The sequence below is a fragment of the Doryrhamphus excisus genome, chromosome 2, assembly GCF_030265055.1.
Source record: "Doryrhamphus excisus isolate RoL2022-K1 chromosome 2, RoL_Dexc_1.0, whole genome shotgun sequence".
Taxonomy (NCBI): domain Eukaryota; kingdom Metazoa; phylum Chordata; class Actinopteri; order Syngnathiformes; family Syngnathidae; genus Doryrhamphus; species Doryrhamphus excisus.
The window spans coordinates 1,506,906-1,531,453 of NC_080467.1; the positions used below are offsets into that span (position 1 = coordinate 1,506,906).

The window sequence follows — 24,548 nt, forward strand, 5'->3', positions numbered from 1 at the left end:
GAGGAGGTGTTTGGGGCGCATCCGACCGACAGGAGGTCTGGAGAAAGACACAGGACCCGTTGGCGAGACCACGGAACGCTCAAGGATCTGAACGAAGTCTGGGCTTCTCATCATCCGCTGCTGCCCCTGCGACCTGACCTCAGATAAGCTCAAGAAGAGGGGTGGTTACATGGAATACAATAGCAACATATGCATATTATACTACAATATGAATTATTAATATGAATTGGTTCCTGAACCAACCATAACAAGTGAATTTCCTTGATGTAGGATTTCCCATTTTTCATAGTTAGAGCATAGAAAACCTGTTTATGGACTTCTAAGTACAGTTTTAACATTTATTAGAGCCCTCTAGACATAATACAACACCCCTACACTTGAATGACCCAATCTAGTAGACATAAAATAAGTAATTTAAGACTTAAGACTCATGCTCGTGTACGTTGCTGTATGTAAATCTGTTGGTGCTGCAGAAGCTGAGTGGGAGTGGGACAGGAAGTAACACGGGTTCAGAGTTGAGTTTTAGCTTATTGTTTATGTTGTGAGATAATTCAAGCCCGTTGTCTCCGGGCGATCAAGTGCCTTTCTAGTGTCAAGTTACATTACAGTAGTATTAGTGATACCTAGTGACCAGTGTAGTACAATACATACTGTATATGTCGTGTATATGCCGAGAAATACTGAATTTAGGCAAAACATATACACAATTTTTATATACACAAAATTTGACAAATAGGTCCTATTCAACCACAAAACTGCATGATTTATTCAAGTATTTTTGAAAAATCATAATAACGTGAGGGTGCAAACCATTAAGCATGAAGTGAGCGAGGGATTACTGCAGTAGCGTATTGTATTTTAGATTTTAACATCATTTTTACACGTTCAGCAGATGCTTTGGTTCAAAACCCTGCCAGTAAATTCCTAGGTTTTGCATCTAGCAATAATCCAAGCTATTTCTGGGTCTGTGTGGGCATATGTGGACAGAACAAAAGCAAGAATGGAAAAGATTGAATGGTATGGCTAAATAAGCCAGTAAAAGCATGAAAACATGTTTGCAGGACAGCACGGGAGGATAAGGATGTGGAGTGGGAAACAAAGAAAACTGGCGGAGCTTGCTTGCCTATATGCATCCTGTTTCTACTTAGTATCCAATATTTAGCTGAAAGTTCGCAGTTGTGTTTGCTTTTACGATGGAGTCTGTTTTGCAGTAACCGCTTGTGTGTAGGATTGCTTCCCATCACAGTATCAGTGTCAGCAAACAAAACACAACTGAATATGAACACACCAGAAAGGGAATTGAAGGCATCTCAGGTAGAAAGATAAGGCAGTCTGGCTTCCTGTAACATATGTTCCACTTCAAGGAAAGCAAAGATGCTGAAAACAGAGATAGCATAGTCGCTTCTGGCAAGAGCATCTGTCCAATGAGGATGAACAGCGGGTCCTGTGAGGCCAGACATAACACTGCCCTGATGTCATGAGGGCAACTTGAAAAATACTCGTTTAAAATGGTAATGGTAATGGTAATGGTAATGGTAATGGTTTTATTTCATTTGAACATGCATCAGATTCCAATTGAGTGCATCCCATAATCAGTTCCCAGTTCCACATGTCCAAAAGGAGTAGGAAGAAGCAAAGCTTATTAAATCCTACCCCTCCATCTGGTACTTTTACAATCAGTAACTGTTACATTTGTTCACTTCCTGCTTTCCTAATATAGTTTAAAGTATTTTATTATAATTTTTAGTTTATTTTAATTTTAATTTTATTTAAATGTTTACATTTTTAAAAAAAAAATAAAATTAAAAACATTTTAAAAAATTAATTTTTAATTTTTAATTTTTAATTTTTAATTTTTAATTTTTAATTTTTAATTTTTAATTTTTAATTTTTAATTTTTTTTTGTCACATACCAAAGTACGAGGTCATCCTTGTATTTAGCAAACATCAACTGCTTGTATTGTTTCTTGAATTGGCTCATCGTTGTGCATTGTTCAATTTCCTTACTCCATCCATTCCATAGTTTGATTCCACATACTGAAATGCTATGGCTAGCATAACATAGTCCTAGCATAGAAGTGTTTCAAATGTACATCAGTAACTGTTACATTTGTTCACTTCCTGCTTTCCATAATACAGTTTTTTTAAATAATGCACCTCGTACCCAAGTACGAGGTGATATGACCATACAAATATTTTTTTTGTCATTCAAAAAATCAATAAGGGATGGTATGAAGATCATTTAATGTGTTGTTGTTATGTTGGAGTCAAAAGTTTACATTCATTCATTGATCAGAGGTATCAGTGTTATGCTACAACAATTTTGGGTTCTTCATTTCTTCTTTTTACAGCGTGGAATGATGCTAGAATTTACTTCGATGTGCAAGTCTTCAATGACTTGTTAAAAAATCTCTATTGACTTGTGTTTTTTTGGTTAGCATTGAAATTTCTGAGCAAAATTTTGCCTCGTTTTGCATACATTTTCCAGTTGGCATACAATACGGCTTGTAATATCTTGTGATGTTCCTGATGCCCTGCGTGAGTCCAACCGTGTACTTAATGTACTTAATGTGCTGCCTATTAGCGCACTAATAGATGGAAATAGGAACTAGTGGTTCTTTGGTAAAAAATTGGTAGTGGAGTGGATCTTGTAGGTGACTATTTGGGTTATTTATATTATTTATATATATTTATAAATTATTTTACTATTATTATATTATTTTTTTTATTATTATTATTATATTATTATTATATATTATTTTATTTATATTTATATAAAATCTTATTTATTTTATATTATGTATTTATTTATACATAAGGAATCCTACTTCACGGAAACTCACTAGAAAAATACTTTTTAAAATACCGTTTAAAATTATTTTTTTGTCATTCAAAAAATCAATAAGGGATGGTATAAAGATCATTTAATGTGTTGTTGTTATGTTGGAGTCAAAAGTTTACATTCATTGATCGGAGGTATCAGTGTTATGCTACAGCAATTTTGGGTTCTTCATCTCAAAAGTTTACATTCAATATTATAATACAGTAAACCTCGGATATATCGGACTCGGATATATCGGAAATTCGCTCACAACGGACAGATAAAAAAGAAACGATTTTTCTGTAATGCATTTCCAATAAAAATTCATTGCATATATCAGATTTTTTATAACAGATTTCGCCTATTTCGGACAAAATCTCCAGTCCCGTTCTAATGCATTTCCATGAAATTTCCCTCGCATATATCGAATGGCCGCATCGTGGCGCTCCGATTCGCTGAATCGTGACAGGCCGCTACATGACGTCATTTGCAGCGTTGCCTGCGCGTCCAGGTACATTGGAAACATAGTCAAGGAAGTGCCTTTTTATAACGGATAAAATCCCATTTACGCATATACCGGATATAAATCCGATATATGCGTAAAACGGACATTTTCCGTTATACGTATATAACGGATTTCGCTTATATCGGACAAAACCAGTGGGAACAATTGAATCCGATATATCCGAGGTTTACTGTATATCTTACAAATATGAGAAAGGCAATTATTTCCACACATTTTGCCCCCACCTTTGACTGTGACACCAGTGTTTTGGCAGTAGAATGAAAGTGATTTTGTTTGTGTTCCTTCCACCTCAAATTAGCATTTTTTTCCAGTTCTATTTCCTTGGCTTTCCAAAACGGTCTGTTTAAATACGTGTAAACTTCATTATCTGAAACCTTGGCATCGTTTAACATGAGAATACAACATTCCAACAACATATCCAGGTCATAAAAATGGGAAAAAGCATAACAGGCTTCATTGTGAATCGGTGATTGTGTATGTGTACGCCTCCTCAAGGTCTCGATGAGAATTTATGAGACTGACAATGCACTGAGGTATTGGACTGTTTAATATCTAACAAGGGTTTAAATGATCCCATTTGAAGTAAATGATCGTACACACCTGGTATAACATCGCTCAGGACCATCTGCTGCAGTCAATCATTACCTCATACTATGCATAATATACATAGCTTGCAATGTACTACCTTTAAATAAACTAACAACACTGTCCTGCACTTCCTCTGATATTGATGCATGGGAGATAATGCAAATTATCGAACATCATGGACTTTTTGGAATTATTGATCATATGTTGGGTGTACACGTAGTTACGGTATGTCTGACAATTTTTTTTTTTTTATAAAACACACCATGAGTTAATCTATGAATTTCTACACATTGTGAGACTTTAAATGAATTGTACTAAATAATGTTACGACGATGCTTAAATGACCTGAATACACAGTTGATATTGATCTTCTGGTTCCCAGTCCAATTCATGTAATTGGTTTGTCACATTAAACCAGCTTTGCGAGGCCTCTTGCAGTAAATTGTGGATAAGTGATTTCTGAAGCCTTGCAAAGAAATCCATCATCCAGATGAGGAAGTAAGGCAAGGTCACCTTTTAAAGGAATTGAACCTTTTTTCCCCAAACAGGTAAATTGTTTTACCATCAAGATTGTGGCAAATGGAATGTTGCATAATGCATAGGCATGCCAATATGCTAGCTCTGTGGTTAAATAGCTCGAAAGGACACAGGCGCTATCCGATGCTTGGGTGATGATTCGACCCTTGTCAATGACTTCACGGAGACCCTTGAAAAAAAAAAAAAAAAATCGGAGCAGCTCACCATGCATGAATGACATCTCACACACATTGCTGAGAGCTAAAAACATCACTGGAAAAATGGGTGGGAGGTTTGGCTTCAGGGTGCACCTTTAACACAGATTTAATGATGGCTCACAGCACATATAAAACATGCATACAGTATTCACATACTGCTCTTACCTGGGGTGAAATATCTGGAAGGGTTCAGGTGCATGTGGTGACATTCCTCGGCAGCATTATAACGGCAGGGCATGGAACGCTGCATCTATCACACGTCGGCTTACTGAAGCGCTTGAGAGCCGCACGGCCTTCAAATTGCTGTCCTCGCCTTGTCACCTGTTCCACACGTATTAACAATTGGAAAGGAAGAGGTCCTGTTGGATCTTCAAGGATTATAGAAGCTCCATATATCCATCTATTCATATTTTCTATGCTGCTTATCCTCACTAGGGTTGTGACTTCTGGGGAGAGGCGGGGTACACCCTGGTTTGGTCTAGTGCAGCATACTGTAATGCAGAAGCAATAATGTTTCATTTTTGGTGTCTGACACACAGTGACACTATTTTAAACTCATTTAGAAAATACATTGCATGTCTCTCAAGAAGAAGTAGAAGCATAACAATAATAAATAGTGAGTGTACTACATTTATATAAAGTAGGAACATAGTAGTATTAGCACTGTTTTGACAATAAAATAAGGACACCGAAGATTTCTGAGATGTTTTGTCTCAGACAACCTAAACAGTCCATGTAATCGATTCAATGTCCCGAGAATACAATGACTTGGATAAAAGAGAATACTTGCAGGTAAAAAAAAATTACTTTCTTTCTTTCTATGCACCATTTTCTCTTACGCTGTGCATGTTTCTTGTGTCGTATTTTCGTGAGACATTACTAACAGACGTACTTACTTTCAGTATGTGGAATCAAACTATGGAATGGATTGAGTAAGGAAGTCAAACAATGCACAACGATGAGCCAATTCAAGAAACAATACAAGCAGTTGATGTTTGCTAAATACAAGGATGAAGAGTCTTGAACCAGTCATGATGTGCTATATATATCACTATATTGACACTTACTATGGTACCCATTATGGCATTGGATGCTCATATCACCTCGTACTTCGGTACATGACAAAAATTTTAAAAAAAAATTAAAAATAATTTTAAAATAATTTTAAAATAATTTTAAAATAATTTAAAAAATAATTTTTAAATTATTTAAAAAATATTTTAAATATTTTTTAAATTTTAAAATAATTTAAAAAATAATTTTTAAATTATTTAAAAAATATTTTAAAATAATTAAAAATTTAAAATTAAAAATAAACTATATTAGGAAAGCAGGAAGTGAACAAATGTAACAGTTACTGATTGTAAAAGTACCAGATGGAGGGGTAGGATTTAATAAGCTTTGCTTCTTCCTACTCCTTTTGGACATGTGGAACTGGGAACTGATTATGGGACGCACGGGAGGAAACCTGATATAAAAACCTGTTGTTCCATTGATCAATTCCGGTGCTTGTGTGTCTCACCGAACATTACAATAACATTACAGACACAAAGCAACCAACACTAGATATCATCACAACATTTTCGAATGCGTCTTCTGAATGCCTTATATTTGTATGACTTGAAAATGCTTAATTTCTACTAAAATATGTCTGAAATTGCACATTTTTGGACTAATAATAGGCTGTATTCAAAAGGAATGAGTGTATATCTTTATATGGACATACTTTTTCTTAATTCCACTTTCGTGACTGGAGAGTTTCTTCACCCCGGAGTGGAGAAAATGTGTCGTTTTTAAATAACCGTGTTTGTGTGGACCTGACCTTTTCAAGACCACTGACCCCTGAATCTGAAATAAATGTTAAGCAACTATTTGGCAATATTATAATGCCATATGCTAATGTGCTAATGCACGAATAAGCCAAAGAAGATAGCATCACATATAACATCTTTATTCTGAAATGTTTTGTTTAAGCAGATACAATATAACAAGCCGATTTCTGACATACCTTTATTGGTGAGGGTGACAATGATAAAGGTATAAAGGTGTTGCCAAATTAAGTAGTTAAAGTAAGAAAGTTTAACATTTTATATGTAACCAGTGTGCACAAATGTGACCTTCAACGGTTTTGTGTACCTCAAGGCAACTTTGAATGCTAATGAATAAAGGTGAACGCCATACAATAAACCTCCAGCATTGCCCTTTTTGTCAACGTCTTTGATTCCCGGTTAAGCGCGGCGATATTCAGTATGGTATATTGAGCGGAATCCTCCTTTCATGGTCTTCCCTCTTCCCCACTTTCCCCATTTCGGTCAAAGGTTAGGGGTCATCTACGGAGCAGCTTCCCCTGGAGGCGGAAGCTCCATGTGTGGAGCACGGTCAACGTCATACTTGTGAACATGCTCCAACTGAAAGGCTGTCGGCCAACAAAGGAGCATGCACCCTCTCCGCGGTGGAGCCGCTGTACTCTTATCAACCAAGCTTCAACAGTTATTCCACATTGTAACCGTATGGTGTGTGTGGTGGGTTCCTGCAGGAAAACAAGATCAACATTCCTGCATTCTTTTTTTTTGGTTGCTGTTTCTCCAATATATATATTTTTATTAAAGCAGACTGTTCTCAATATGGCCGATTAGAAAGCATCATAGCTGCAGGTGCTGCTTCCAAGCGTTAAATTTGTGCTGACAGGATTATTGTCACTTGATTTCTTCAAAGAACCAAAATAGATGACACGGCGTGCATGTTGTGTGCCGATATCATTCCATTGGAGCTACAATCATGTTTCATTTTGCTGATGATAGTCCCTGCAGTGTGGATGAGACTGATATAATTTCATATTTAGTACACGTTCAGCTATGCACAGTGAGTTGAAAGTCATAAATATATATACTTTTTAAATCTTTACCACAATTGGAAGGTGACACAGTGGTCGATATTATGGCAGAATTTAAAAGACATCATTTAGTTTGAGGTTGCACATCAGCCGCATGCCCACGCGTGCGTCATTGCGCAGGAGCGCGCCCATAGAGGAATCTGCTGACTGAGCACAAGCGGCTGTATTGTCCTTCTTATACGGACTCCAATCCAAGTGTTGTCTTTAGTAGAACTGTGTGACAGCCTGCATTGGACGGACGGACGGACGGACGGACGCACACCGGATGTGTTTCTCTTTTGATACGGATTGCGTAAATGTCCTGCGAAGGATGCGCTGAGATATGTGACATCTCTAACATCATCTTCAGGTAAGATTTGCATTTTGAACTTGATTTGTAACTGAAAGCAGCGCCTTTCCACGGTGATTCTCCGCCGTGGGTTCTTAAAGAAAGCAATGTGCGCCATTGCGTGCATTTGCATGCTTAAAGTGTGCAACTTTGAAGGACGCCAACGATTGACTGAAGTTCCAACACATGCGGGGAGATGGTGCGTAATCATCGGCATGCATCCGTGTATTTGCGCATATGTGCGCGTACATGGAATGTGCAGTATACTTCTTTTACTTCGATTCCTGCGTGCGCATCGGTGGGTGGATGGTGCTATTAGTTAGATTAGCAGGTTAACAAGTTTTGGCGCTACTAAACATGCTACTTGATCGTTGTCCCCCCCCCCCCAGGGCAATATTTGAAGATATTGGATTTACTTTATAATTGAAGGAGCGATACATTGTTACAGCTGGGTTTCATAGGTGACTGTTATAAGTGACAAAGATGATGAATAGCCTCAGGATGTACTGTACTACAGTCTGATACATGTGATGACAGGGTGAGTGATACCGATACCGATATCGATACCTAATACCACTCTTTACTTGGAATTTTACAAAAATCACTGAATGATTTTGTGATTTTTGCCTTTAATTTGTTCTACATTATTATTCTGGACTGCACAGTGGATGAGTGGTTAGCACGCAGACCTCACAGCTAGGAGACCCGAGTTCAATTCCACCCTCTGCGTGGAGTTTGCATGTTCTTCGGGTTTTCTCCGAGTACTCCGGTTTCCTCCCACATTCTAAAAACTAAATTAATTAGCAAATTGACCATAAATATGAATGTGAGTGTGAATGGTTGTTTGTCTATATGTGCCCTGGGATTGGCTGGCCACCAGTCCAGGGTGTACCCCGCCTCTTGCCCCAAGACAGCTGGGATAGGCTCCAGCACCCCTGCTACCCTCGTGAGGATAAGCGATAGAAAATGAATGAATGATTATACAGCGGAACCTTGGTTAGTGTCATTAATCTGTTCCAGAAAGTACCCGAAACGTACTCTAATCAAATCTTTGCCCAGAAGAAATAATGTAAATCCAATTAATGCGTGCCAGAAAATCAAAAATGTTAATGCAAAACATGGTGATGGTTTTACATGCACAAAACAATTTCAATGAATGAATATAAATGCTGAATGAAAGGGATAAAAGAACACTTGTGATGTGTTGTTGGCAAAAACATGAATCGTTGTGTTTTGCCATGAGTTACTTTTTGAATTCACTTTTTGTCACTTCAAGCTCAAGTCTCTGCTTTTACTTTGATCATGGCTGCAAAATGGAGCCAAGTGGCAGTATTTAAATAAAAATGGTGAGAAACACTATTCAATTCAAGAAATAAATAACTCATGGCAAAACACGAAGGTGGTGTCTGTGTTGATTTTTGCATATAACCTTTTCAATGAAGGTACAAGTAACCTTAAATGCTCATTCATCCCTTTTTTGTCTTTTAAAAAACATTAAAAACTATAAAAATATGTTTTGTGTTAACATTTTTGAGACTTGTGACATAACTAACAAGCAAAGAACTACAGAGTCAACTGCTGATGACATCATAGATGGGCGACAAAGCTGGCTTTCTTTTTCCACGCTACTAAAAATGATGATTTGTGATCAAAGTACTTTAAGAATTAATAAGAATACTTTAAGAATTAAGAACACAACTGCTTACTCTGGCTCAATAACACATTATAATGGGACTGTCTGGGAATGCAGCTTGTCATTCCAACGCTGCATGATGGCTTCTTAAAGGGATAGTTGCAATTGTTTGACATGAAGTCAAACAATTGCATAACTCTTAATGTAGAAGTACAATTTGCTATAAAAAAAATACACTCAAAATATGAACTCAACTTGTGCTGTCTTTGAACGCAACGCTTCGTTGCTCCACTATAATAAATGTGTGACTGACATGTTCTGCTGCTATTAAAGTCGCTAATGTTTGGCAATGAGATTTTCAGACATGTTTGATATTTGGCCGTATTTCAAACATCACTCATGAATAATTAATTTAACTGTGATTAATCTGATTTAAACATGTAATACAGTATACAGCATACATATTAATTAATGGAACTATAACGCAACAAAAAAACAGATATTTAAAATAAAAATAGAAGAAAACTATAATGTATTTAATTTATAAGCTTTGTAAAAATCCAAGGGCATCGGCCATGATAGATAGATAAAAGAACAGATAAAACAACAAAGGATAAAAACAACATAAACAAGTCAAAGGGAGTATTTTGTCTTCGCCAGATGAGTTTTCAGTCTGGATATAAAGATGGGGAGTCAATATTTTAGGTGTCTCTTGGTAATGAGTTCCAGAGTTTGGCAAGGCTTTCAGCCGCTCAGCTCCCCATGGTGCTGAGGCGAGCATCAGGCACAGTGGGGTGAATGGAAGAAGGAGGAGGATCTGAGGCAGCGAGCTGGAGTGGCAATAAAAGACAACTGAGAAATATCAATCCTGGCAGGCTGATATTGATCTGAGACTGATACTACCTATCGATGCGGTGGAGTGCGCAATAGTACGCAATATGGCTCTTGTACTAATACTAATTGATAATGTACCGCCAACACGAGTCATTGTTATCTTATATGATGTCAGCTCTATGAATCACCTCCTCCATGGCTCCACTGTTTGAACTGAATAGTAGCAGCACTAATGCGGTGGTTCCACAACGGTATTATTGTACATACCTGATTTGACGTTGAGGATTATCCCCTAAATTAAAATTTAACCACAGGCTGCAATTTTAGCTGAAAATAAACCAAAAGATGCCACTTGCAGAACAGCTATGTGGCATGCAGGATGAACCGCTGTACTAACAGCCCAGAATATCATAACATAATTAACCATCATCTTCAAAATCATGTATTAAGCTCCCATATCATATTTTCAGAATTAACCTGTTGCTTTCATTGTCCATTACTGTTTACATTTAGTTTTTCTGTGTTTTGTGGCTTCACTTTCACAGTTTTTAAAAATGTATTCATTAATAAATCACGTTGTTCCATGGTTGAATACGGCTTATTATTAGAAAAAAAAATCCTATTGAAGGAAATTTTACATATTTTTTGGCCTAAATTAAGCATTTTCGGGCATAAAAATGACATGTAAAAACTACATACACAAGGCATTCAGAAGACGCATTAAAAAATAATGTGAATATGTAGTATTCTACACTGGTCACTAGGTGTCAGTAATATTACTGTGATGTTCAGTGAGATTCAAACCAGACACATGATTGCTGGAACAACAGGCTTTTATTGCAGGTTTGAATGATCTCACAACAGGAACAATAATCCCTCCCAAATAAAAACACGGTTAAACAGTTAAAACTCAACTCTGATCTCCTGACGACACTTCCTGCCCCCCCACTGGCACATTTAGAGCAACACACACCAGTACAAAGCTTATTTACGCTCTAACTATGAAAATATTAAAATATAAGGAATTCTACTTTGCAGAAATTCACTCATCACGGTCGATCTGGAACTAATTTAACCGTGATAAATGAGGGATTACTGTCACTATTAGAACAGCGGCCACGGTTTAGCCCCGCACTGGGCCCGGTGGTTTTAGGTGCAGTCATAAAGAAGAAAATACATTTGTCAATAATTACATTGACTTTTATCTAAATGCATAAACATTTTGGAAATACAGACCATTATTTGATCGCTGCATTGAGAACTATTTTTTTACCTTTTTTTCACCTCATATGCATACAGGTTAGTTTTGATGACGCTGTTGAGTACTAACGGACATAGTTGTTGTCGCACAAGCTCACGTTAATTCATGCTAGCACACTTCCTTTTACCACACACATCAAGTTGTCTTGTGTTCTCTATGTGAAACCATTGCCGTGCATTCGCCACCGGTTAGCATGACTGAGGGATGGAATGGATTGAAATGCATCAGCATCAGCAAAACATACATGCATTATAGCGATATAATCTTATTTATCATGCACTGTGTAAAACTAAGACAGGAACAACATCACATTATAAGCACAAAATGAATACAGACCCCCCCCCATCCACCAGCACCAGCCTGTAGTTTTTTTTGTATTTTTTTTTTTTAATCGTGAAGAAATGCAACCACTGAATTGTAATGAATCGAATCATTTGTACACTGTACCAAATTATATGGAATCATTGTGTTTTTAAACAATCTTAAACAATTGTATGGTCATATCACCTTGTACTTCGGTACGATGTGCATTATTAAAAAACAACAAAATAAAAATAAAAATAAAAATAAAAATAAAAATAAAAATAAAAATAAAAATAAAAATAAAAAAAATAAAAATAAAAATAAAAATAAAAATAAAAATAAAAATAAAAATAAAAATAAAAATAAAAATAAAAATAAAAATAAAAATAAAAATAAAAAAATTAAACTACATTATGAAAGCAGGAAGTGAACAAATGAAAAAAAATTTAAAAAAAACACAAAAAAAACTTAAACTGTATTATGGAAAGCAGGAAGTGAACAAATGTAACAGTTACTGATTGTAAAAGTACCAGATGGAGGGGTAGGATTTAATAAGCTTTGCTTCTTCCTACTCCTTTTGGACATGTGGAACTGGGAACTGATTATGGGATGCACTCAATTGGAATCTGATGCATGTTCAAATTAAATAAAAACATTACCATTGCCATTAAAATATATTCTTTTTGAATTGTATCGTGTGTCGAGATGCTTATGGAGTCACCTTCGACTAAAAGATGTCAGGCACAGTGCAAAATATATCTTGTTTTGTTTGCTAATGGCAATGTACTGAAGGGGTCACATGATCCTACATTATTAGACTTTTGGAATTCTTATTGTAAACTGTCATGACCGATGGTACAGAGGATGAAATGATCATCCAAATACAATCCGGCAATGCTGTTCCATAATGAAAAGCTACGCTGAAAATCACTCAGCCTATTAAGCTTTATGTTGTTCTTCCCCGAGGCCTTTTCTAATTTCACAAATTATTTGAAACACTCATAATGCCGCTTATCTTTGGAACAAACCCAGATTGCAAGGCATACTTAATTGGTGCAGATTTTGTTCACTCATGGCTTCCAAACTGCCAGCTGCCAAGCTTTCAGATCTTACAATGCAGGCCAACCATCACAAACTGCGACTGGAGGGGAGAGGAATGCGATTTACATAAATAGAGTTGTGTCGAGATAATGGCGAGGCTCAGTGTTATCATCAGAACCGCAGCGCTGCGAGTCATGTCGTGTTTCCCTCTCAGATGGCGGCCACGATCCAGACACGGCGCCCTTTAACTATTTTTTTTTTCCCCTTTATTGATTTCATCCATCAGGTTTATTGCGTTACCTGCCTATTGACTACTTCCTGTACTCGAGCTCGCAAGCTGAACGCGAGCATTACTCAGTGTCATCGGGAACGTGCGCCTCCTAATCACACCGTTAGTGATGTCAGGTGGAGACCATATGACACCACTTTATTTCAGAGCCACCAGGTTAGTTTCAAGCGCAGGTGGGCCCGTTTGGCAAGTTGTGCCACTTTGTGTTTATGTTCAAGTGGGAGCCTTCCTTGACTGCGCTACGCTATCATCCGTCATAGATAATATCAAGTGACGGCGTAAATCCGTCTGGTATTGTCCGTTTCTAAAATGTCACAGTGTCCAGATGCTTCTTCAGATAAATCGGTCTCCCTCAGGCTTTACTTTTCAAGGATTACATGTCAAAGAAATGCGGCCAAAGCTTAGCAAAGTGCTGTTGAATGGCTTTCAAAAAAGTCCTTTTTGATTAAGACTGAACGCTGGCATTTTATTTGTCAGCGCTTCTGTGGAGTTCTCATAAACAAAAGCAATAATACACAGGCTATAATTATTGATTTAAACATTAATACCACCAAATTAAAACACAGTTATTGAGTTACTGCAGAGGTGCAGAAAAGGAAAAGGAAAGTGGTTCTCATGGAAGTGGAAATGAACACCATAAAAATGTCTAAATGTCTAATGCTAATGAATGCTAAAGGAGTCATGGATTCCGTGTGCTGTCAAAAGGAGATCTGAGAAAAGAAGAGGAGGTTATCCTTCAATATCTTAAGTTGGTAGGAAAAACCCAGGAAGTAATGGTAATGGTAATGGTAATGGTAATGGTAATGGTAATGGTTTTATTTCATTTGAACATGCATCAGATTCCAATTGAGTGCATCCCATAATCAGTTCCCAGTTCCACATGTCCAAAAGGAGTAGGAAGAAGCAAAGCTTATTAAATCCTACCCCTCCATCTGGTACTTTTACAATCAGTAACTGTTACATTTGTTCACTTCCTGCTTTCCGAATATAATTTAAAAAAAAACTTTATTTATGTTTATGTTTATGTTTATGTTCATTCTCATTCTCATTCATTTTCATTTTCATTTTCATTTTCATTTTCATTTTCATTTTCATTTTCATTTTCATTTTCATTTTCATTTTCATTTTCATTTTCATTTTCATTTTCATTCTCATTCTCATTCTCACTTCCTGCTTTCCGAATATAATTTTAAAAAAAACTTTATTTATGTTTATGTTTATGTTCATTCTCATTCTCATTCATTTTCATTTTCATTTTCATTTTCATTTTCATTTTCATTTTCATTTTCATTTTCATTTTCATTTTCATTTTCATTTTCATTTTCATTTTCATTTTCATTCTCATTCTCATTCTCATTCTCATTCTCTTTCATTTTCATTTTCATTTTCATTCTCATTCTCATTCTCTGTTACATTTGTTCACTTCCTGCTTTCCGAATATAATTTTTTTTAAAACTTTATTCATGTTTATGTTTATGTTTATTTTCATTCTCATTCTCATTCTCATTCTCATTCTCATTCCCATTCTCATTCTCATTCTCATTCATTTTCATTTTCATTTTCATTTTCATTTTCATTTTCATTCTCATTCTCATTCTCATTCTCATTCCCATTCCCATTCTCATTCTCATTCTCATTCTCATTCATTTTCATTCTCATTCTCATTTTCATTCTCATTCTCATTTTCATTTTTATTTATTTTTTTATTTTTATTTTTATTTTTTTTAATATTTTAGTTTTTGTCCCGTACCAAAGTAGGAGGTGATATGAGCATCCAATGACATAATGAGTACCTTAGTAAGTGTCAGTGTTAAGATAGTGATATTTAGATATATAGATATAGATATGTAGTGATATATATAGCACATCATGCAAACATCAACTGCTCGTATTGTTTCTTGAATTCGCTCAAGTTATTTTCCTCTTATTAGACGGTTACATAAACCCGTTGCATCAACATAATTAGTATCCCAGCCGCCGAAATAGGAAGCTCAATAAAACCACAATATCTCAAAATAGCAGCTTGTTAATCACTTCTTAATAAAAGCTGTTTTCATTTAAAGGATGATTAGTTCTCAGTCATAGCACTTCATTCCTTTGTCCCTGTGGCCGCAGGCGCTGCTAGGAATTGCCAGCCCCATGAAAATGTATTTTTATTTTTATAAAAAAAGGGGTTCTGGTTCCTGTCCTAACCTTTTACCCTTATTTAACAGCATCATCAACTAAATTACCAACAAATAGTAAACACTGTCAATTTACATGTTATGCTTTTTGCTTAGGGCTTCTATCTTATGAATAAGTAGAAAAATATTACAGGAAATAAGCACACGATAAAAGCAAGTTGGATATATTGTAGGCGGGTGGGTGATACTGCAATGTTTGGATTCAATGGAAGTATTCCCGCTTCACGAGATGAGATTTTACATTTATAAAAAGTACAATGAAAAAATATATACGTATCTGCTAATTTAATTTATACTATGTTACACTGTTCTGCACTCTGTGTGTACGCTCTTGGCCCCGCCGCCACTGTATGCCCGACAAGGTTCTGAAACCGATGCACAGGTTGAACTCTCAAGAAAAACAAGACAATTTTATCTACCTTTGTTGAAGTGGAAAACACCAACTTTCGAACATTTTTAGACCAATGCCATTACCGTTTCAAAAAACACTCTGAATCCGCACATTATTAATACATCACAATCATTCATGAATGGCGGATAACGAGCTTGGTAACGCTTCTCCGGTGAAGTGTACATTTACTGTGACCATCAAAGACACATTGCTGTTCTCGCTCAAAGGAAAAAAAAAAAAAAACATTTAAATGCAGTAAGTGTGAGGGCAAGTAATTGGTTTGCAGGCACGGTACTGCAAATGATATGCAAATTAGAGTGTCTTCATATGATTACGCTTTTCCGTGTAATAGGGATCGTGTTAAAAATGTACAGAAAACATTTTCACCGGATTGTTACGGCGTAAATTTAAACTGTTAGCCCTGACGTAGCCTTTCATCATAGAGAATTACACAGCCCCTTTTTACGTTTTATAGCGTAATACTCCTCCGAGCATTAAATGAGTGTGTAGTGCAGTTTTTATACGATCAACTATATACATATATGAGCTCATAACAAACATCAGCACTTGTATTTGTCGTTGATTTGTCGTTGTGGGCACTAGGCCTGGGACAATAATACATTAATTAAGTCGTCACGCAATCAATTAAAATGAGCTTGGTAATTTTTTCGTGTTCAGTATATCGTTATGTTCATGTGTGTCTATTTTCTTTTCCTCTCTACTCCAAACAGGCAGGAAGCGGGTTCACTCTGTGCATTGGTTTCAGCTGCTTGGGGCGTTTGTTTTTTTAATTGAACAAAATTTTTAAAATTTTTTTCATTGTACATTTCGGGGGCGGCACGGTGGTCGAGTGGTTAGCGCGCAGACCTCACAGCGAGGAGACCAGGGTTCAATTCCACCCACGGCCATCTCTGTGTGGGGTTTGCATGTTCTCCCCGTATGCGTGGGTTTTCTCCGGGTACTCCGGTTTCCTCCCACATTCCAAAAACATGCTAGGTTGATTGGTGACTCCATAGGTATGAATGTGAGTGTGAATGGTTGTTTGTCTATATGTGCCCTGTGATTGGCTGGCCACCAGTCCAGGGTGTACCCGGCCTCTCGCCCAAAGATAGGCTCCAGCACCCCGCGACCCGTGAGGACAAGTGGTAAAAAATGAATGAATGACAGCGTGTGTTCTGTGTCCTTGTGGTGTATTAGAGAAGTCTAGTGAAGCGGTAGAAAATGAATGAATGTGCCTTTCTGAAAAACGTTAAACCCAGTTTAACTTACTGTCCCGCCTCATGAACTTGTCTCGTCTCGTGAGTGTATTGTGATAATTTCCACCTCTACAAAAAAGACAGTTTTTTATGAACAGTTACCAACATATATGCATAAAATATATACAGTAAACCTCGGATATATCGGACTCGGATATATCGGAAATTCGCTCACAACGGACCGATTTTTCTGTAATGCATTTCCAATAAAAATTCATTGCATATATCGGATTTTTTATAACGGATTTCGCCTATTTCGGACAAAATCTCTAGTCCCGTTCCAATGCATTTCCATGAAATTTCCCTGGCATATATCGGATGGCCGCATCGTGGCGCTCCGATTGGCCGAATCGTGACAGGCCGCTATACGACGTCATTTGCAGCGTTTGCAGCGTTGCCTGCGCGTCCAGGTACATTGGAAACATAGTCAAGGAAGTGCCTTTTTATAACGGATAAAATCCCATTTACGCATATACCGGATATAAATCCGGATATAAATCCGATATATGCGTAAAACGGACATTTTCCGGTATACGCATATAACGGATTTCGCTTATATCGGACAAAACCAGTGGGAACAATTGAATCCGATATATCTGAGGTTTACTGTACCAGAAAGCTAACACAAGAATGGTCCAGTCCATTCTCCAGGTTGGTACCTAAGGACCCATCAGAAGATAAATAGATGGATAGGTAGATTCTGCAGTCCAGTCCAGTTTATCATTCAGTTGCACTCCAGGTATTTATAAGTGTGAACCACATCCACATGGTCACCTTTAATGAGAACAGTTTCTGGATGTGTCCTGGGAATAAATTCCTCGGGAATAATCACCTGGGAATAAGGGCCATATGTGGCAAAAATGTCCCTGTGGCAATTCCCCGATTGCCATGACCAGCTCCAGTCAAGCCCCACATCTGCTCTACTTCAGTGACCACCTTCAAGGACAGTCATGTTCTCCGGGGTGGGAGTCGTCCAAAGCGATGCATGTCATTGCGGTATGACACCAACAGTGGGCATTTTGATTTAAAACAGACTTGAAAAGGGCATAAACCAAGATACAAATTTATGTCAGGCATTACTGAGTCACTTTTATTGTGCTTCAGCGTTTATTATAAACATAAATGAGTCACATGTGGGCCCAAAGCTGCTCGCCATTGCTCAGTTATTCTCATTTGGACACATCTTATCTGTGATCTATTGAATAATGATAGACAGGACAGAAGCAGCTGCTACAGTAAACCTCGGATATGTCGGATTCAATTGTTCCCACTGGTTTTGTCCGATATAAGCGAAATCCGTTATATGCGTATACCGGAAAATGTCCGTTTTACGCATATATCGGATTTATATCCGGTATATGCGTAAATGGGATTTTATCCGTTATAAAAAGGCACTTCCTTGACTATGTTTCCAATGTACCTGGACGCGCAGGCAACGCTGCAAACGCTGCAAATGACGTCGTATAGCGGCCTGTCACGATTCGGCGAATCGGAGCGCCACGATGCGGCCATCCGATATATGCGAGGGAAATTTCATGGAAATGCATTGGAACGGGACTGGAGATTTTGTCCGAAATAGGCGAAATCCGTTATAAAAAATCCGATATATGCAATGAATTTTTATTGGAAATGCATTACAGAAAAATTGGTTCTTTTTTATCTGTCCGTTGTGAGCGAATTTCCGATATATCCGAGTCCGATATATCCGAGGTTTACTGTATCATCTCTTATGTTAACGGGTCGGTTTTGACCCATGTATTAAATCAGCTATAAAATACACTAAAAACAATAAGTTACCATCAAATTTGCTTATGTCTTGGTTACCGTCTTAGGCTTCCTCATCCATGAAAATGTTGGTTTTAATTTAACTTTTGGTGTGGGCATGTACGCCTTTTTTTGTCACTATACCCCTTCATTTCTATTTCCAAAAATGGTAAAATGAACGTCAAAATAATCATATTAATAAATTGAAGGTTCTTTTGTTACCTGGCTATTACTGAGGGATATAGAACATATCTTTTAAATCAATTAGTTTGATTTATTTTCTCATTTTAGTATTAATCACTAAAGAAACATCTAAGGTGTTGGGGTGAATTTTGATCCATATACAGTAAAGTCTCGTTATATCGATATTGTCGGGAGTCGGAAAAAATATAGATATAACCGGACTGTCGATATATCCGAACAATGAACAATGTCGAGCATCTTAAATCAATCTTTGCTTAAGGATTTCAATACCAAAAAAAGAACACGGCGAACGGCTGCTTCCAGTCAACTTTATTTTTCACACTTCCACCACCAGAGCGCAGCACACACACACCGATTCCCGCACTTCCTGGTTCACAGGTCATGCTCAACCCGCCCCACATAGCTGGCCAAACACATGCCTGCAACAGAAGAACCAACTGCGTTCGTGGTTTCTCTCGTGTGTATAGAATAAAAAGATATCTGAATACAACACAATTAAATACGTGTATTTGTACGCTTGTGTCTTCGTTGGAATAGGTGTGTATGCTATGTCAGTTGGTTCTTCTGTTGCAGGCATGTGTTTGGCCAGCTATGTGGGGGCGGGTTGAGCATGACCTGTGAACCAGGAAGTGCGGGAATCGGTGTGTGTGTGCTGCGCTCTGGTGGTGGAAGTGTGAAAAATAAAGTTGACTGGAAGCAGCCGTTCGCCGTGTTCTTTTTTGGTATTGAAATCCTTAAGCAAAGATTGATTTAAGCTGCTTTTGTATCGATATAAGCAGACCAAATTGGCTGGCGGGAGATGAAAAGGGCATCGTAGTAACCGGATTATCATAATAACCGGGTATCGTACTAACGGAACTAATTATATCATAAAAGACTAGAAATTTGCCGGGAAATGAAAATAGTATCGTAATAAGCAGTAATTCGCTGTAACCGATATCGATATAACGAGACTTTACTGTATATCAATGTCAAGAAAAGGTAGAAAAAGTTATTGTTTTCAGCAACAGAACTTTAGTATAAAGTGAAATAAAAAAAAGCAGAACAGGTCCAGATCTTGGTTCACTGTACTTCTTGCCATTCCTTCCATGATCCAAATTATAAATGTGAAATCAGCCAATCAAATGAGTGAATTCACCTCACATGTATATTGGAAAAATGAGAATCCGTTATCAAAATGAGGTCAAAATGAGAATCCCCTGAAGCTTCCATGATGAGAAGCGGAGCTGGTTGTCATTGTGTTGGCTAATTGTACACTTATGATTTCAGTTTTGGCTCAAAATATTGCTTTATAGTCATATTATTATAACCGGGTCGAAACCGACCCTAACAATACAGTGGTCATAATTTCAACCAGACCATTTTAAAATGTAGTAAAAATTATTTTTTTGGTTATATTTTGTTGAAATCAAGTCAAAACGCCTTAATGCAATAAACAAATATTATGTGTTCTTTTTACGCATTAAAATGTAAAAAGGGTCGGTCCCGACCCTAAAACAAGAGGAGGGTTAAGTAAAATGTAAAAAAAAAACAAAACAAAAACACGACCTCAGCAGTGTTTGACATTAGAGCTGTAACTTCTCGCATCAGCGAGCATGTTGACTGACCTTCGAGACCGGAATTAAATATTTGATTGTTTTTATTTGCCCCCTACAAAGTACACAAGCACTCTCTAACCAAAGCGAAAACCAACAAAACAACAAACACGCAGAGATGCTCCCAATGCTAACATGATTCAATATTTCCTTAGCCTAGTTTGCCTTCCGCTGGACTCCCCAGTGGTGAAGGTGCTAGTCTCTTAAGAGCTTCTGTCTCCTTTCATCTTCAAGTCTTGAGAGCTGAGGGAAACAAAGAGACCCTCTCTGACGGAAACTGCAATGTCCCTTATTGCTTTTCAACCATGTCTGCAGCTTGCAGCTTCCCGGTCTTCACAGGGGGAAGTCATTAACAAGCTGTCATTATAGTGTATAGCGAATATCCCAAAGGCATGTCACTATGGTGCAGCCGCAAAGATGGAGGGGCCCTTTGAGGTGATCAGATAGGGTTATCTCTGAACTCCACTAAATTTAAAAAGAAAGATGGCAAAGATTGAAAATGGCCAATTTAATCTGCGATGCATGCATTAATTTCCACCTTCCATCTTGGTCTCTTAGGAGAAATATGATCTCAGGGAAGAACTAAATTTGAAACACTTGAAACAGGACTACGTTAAAAAGCCATAGCATTTCAGGATGTGGAATCAAACTATGGAATGGATTGAGTAAGGAAGTCAAACAATGCACAACGATGAGCCAATTCAAGAAACAATACAAGCAGTTGATGTTTGCTAAATACAAGGATGAAGAGTTTTGAACCAGTCATGATGTGCTATATATATCACTATATTGACACGCACTATGGTACCCATTATGGCATTGGATGCTCATATCACCGAGTACTTCGGTATGTGACAAAAAAATAAATAAATAAAAATAAAAATAAAAATAAAAATTAAAAAATTAAAATTAAAATTAAAATTAAAATTAAAATTAAAATTAAAATTAAAATTAAAATTAAAATTAAAATTAAAATTAAAATTAAAATTAAAATTAAAATTAAAATTAAAAAAAATTAACTATATTATGAAAGCAGGAAGTGAACAAATGAAAAAAATGAAGAAAAAAAACACAAAAAAAACTTAAACTGTATTATGGAAAGCAGGAAGTGAACAAATGTAACAGTTACTGATTGTAAAAGTACCAGATGGAGGGGTAGGATTTAATATGCTTTGCTTCTTCCTACTCCTTTCGGACATGTGGAACTGGGAACTGATTATGGGATGCACTCAATTGGAATCTGATGCATGTTCAAATGAAATAAAACCATTACCATTACCTTAGTCATCCATGGCTGCATTTGACTGGCGACCAGTACAGCGTGACGACAAGCCTCTCGCTTGAAGTCAGCTGGGATAGGCTCCAGCTAACGGCAAACTAAACTGCTTGTTATTGATTACGCTCTTTTTCTTATTCCAGATAAACTGTACTAAGCCTCCCCATTTCCTCTCCGGCCATGGGTCCATTTGGATCTGCAGGGACCCTCTTCTGGATGCTCCTCATTAGCAGGTAAGATCGCTTACGGACAGAAAAATACAACCGCTGGGATCCGCACACGCTAAGCTATCTTAACAAGCGGAAAATATAATTAGTTTATGTCAGATAGTAATTTGTAACAACACCCAACGCTTGATGCGAGGTGATTTAGTTGGAAGGGGCTGCTTCTTATTGTGGGAACTGTGCACATTGACAGTCAGCGCCGTTCTTAGGACAATAGCCATTAAAATTCCATTAATGCATTCCTGATGTTGCTGAGCACATCTGATGAGGCCTCAACTGATAAGATATGCAGACATGCCGGCAGAGGTCACATGGGAATGGAGGGATATCTTGCCCTACATTTGTCAGTTGCCATGAAAAGAAGCCTCTACTCCTCTCACCGTGTCGGATAGATCTTTTTAGATTTTCATCATGTTCGCCCGGAATGTATGTGATGAATTTGTCAAATATTTTAGAGTCCATGCAGATTAAAAAACATCCAAAGCAAACCACTGTGCCATTGGGACAGAAAATGGATTGAAAAACTGCTATGACACATCTTACTTAAACACTTTATTACCCTTTTCCCATCAATCCATATCAAAATAATTGAGTTAATACCCGATTCCTGGCTTCATGTAATTACTTAAGTTATTACGGTAATGTGACGGCAAAGGCGGTGACGTCACTCAAAATGAGCCAATTAAATTATAAGTCTGTTTGCCTGCTGGGAAGGGAATGAGCAAACCATGGCTTGTAAGAAGAGTTGATAGAGAAAACCAAATATTAAATTCATATAAAAAAGTGAAAGTTAATAATAAAAAAGTTGTTATGTGATGTTATTTGGTCTAGAGACAGCACCCTTGAGGAAAAGACAGGAAGCAGAACTGGAGGTAGCAGAGTTGACGATGCTGAGGTTCTCATTGGGAGTGACCAGGATGGATAGGATCCGGAACGAGTACATCAGAGGGACATTACATGTTAGAGGCCTTGGAGATAAAGTCCTTTAGGCCAGACTAAGATGGTTTGGACATGTCCAGAGGAGAAATAGTGAATATATTGGTAGAAGGATGCTACGTTTAGAGCTGCCAGGTAGGAGGTGACACCTGAAGGGAAAAACCGAAGGACAAAGAAGTTCATTCATTCAGAATCCAGTTCCAAACCGCTGTGTCTCATATGCTGTGAAACTGTAGCGCTGGTCAAAAACGGTAAAGTGACGGAAATGCCACTTCCTGACAAAGCACAATTTATTCAAATTGAAGTATCCATCGAAGTCTGACATGAGACCACGAAAAATAACAGAGTTTAGCCCGGAATGAAAAATCTACGAGACATAATTCTTATTATTTCAAAGAAACCGGTGCAGTTTATTTTAACTTCAAATGTAAGCGTGTGTTCATTTCATTGTTTGTACAGTTAAACATTTTATTATTTATGTGAATTTATTTGGTTCTGTTGTATCGAAACAATTGAGTTGTGAAGGGTTTCATGAATATTTCATATTTGGTAACAGCTAGTCTGTTTGATGCAATTTACCTTTGCTGAGTAAAAAAATTGCATAAACGGACCTTACTCGATTTTAATTGAAGACCCCTGAGACCCACCGAGTATGACGAGGCGCTGTGATCAAACGCTTTGGCAGCTTTAGCGCGATTAGGGATGATCACTTGGCCTCCATCAGTGGAATACAAATGCGTGGCCACCAATGTGACCTTGAAAGTCCAACAAAGGCCCTAATCTCAAGTCAAACCAGTGCCTTGATGTTTTTTTACAGATTGCAGGAACATAAAAGGTCATTGAAGTCACTCATTTATCTACTGGAGTAAGTCCGTAGAGACGGGAATGGATTATTTGAAGTGATAAAGCTGATCTTGCATCATAGTGAAGATGCGGTACGTATACCAGTGGTCTTAGAAGATACCATGGCAAATGCTTGCATCCGGTCTTTTAAAGCTTTGCTGTCATTTTGTCTGGGCTTTCATTGATAGCCCTAATGGGACTTGAACATTCCCCTTTGTTCCAACTGTATACTGTTGCTTTAATTTAGTAAGAAGAATGTGAATCCTCCTCAATCGAGGAATTCAAGTTAAATATATGCAATCATAGCTTGCTACGCTGCGGTTTGAACACTGCATGAAGTCTGCCCAAAAAGTTCTCTCCTCCCATTCCGTGTGGAAGTGGTATGTTTTTAGCTTTTTTCAAATTCTTCTCCACTCAGTTCAAAACACTTTCTGAAGTTTAGAACTAGGCCTGTCACGATAACGGATATATCGATTCATCAAAAAAAAAAAAAAACGGATAGAGATGGTATGAACATGTCTTGTTTTGTATGAACAAAATATCTTTAATATAAAATAGACAGTTAAAACTACACCTTGATGGTCTCATTTACAGTCCTGGGGGAAAATAAAAAAGTATTGAATGT

General features: G+C 37.3%; 1 protein-coding gene across 1 annotated transcript in view; it reads left to right on the top strand.

Moving 5' to 3' along the window:
- The first annotated feature begins 7,487 nt into the window (after positions 1-7,487).
- The window catches only part of LOC131114089 (gamma-aminobutyric acid receptor subunit pi), a 52,281-nt gene continuing 35,220 nt past the window's right edge, over positions 7,488-24,548 (top strand). The window contains exons 1-2 of the mRNA XM_058064295.1: positions 7,488-7,911; positions 22,064-22,153. Coding sequence (XP_057920278.1) covers positions 22,101-22,153 — 53 coding nt within the window. The 5' untranslated portion in view covers positions 7,488-7,911; positions 22,064-22,100. The remainder of the gene's footprint in view (positions 7,912-22,063; positions 22,154-24,548) is intronic.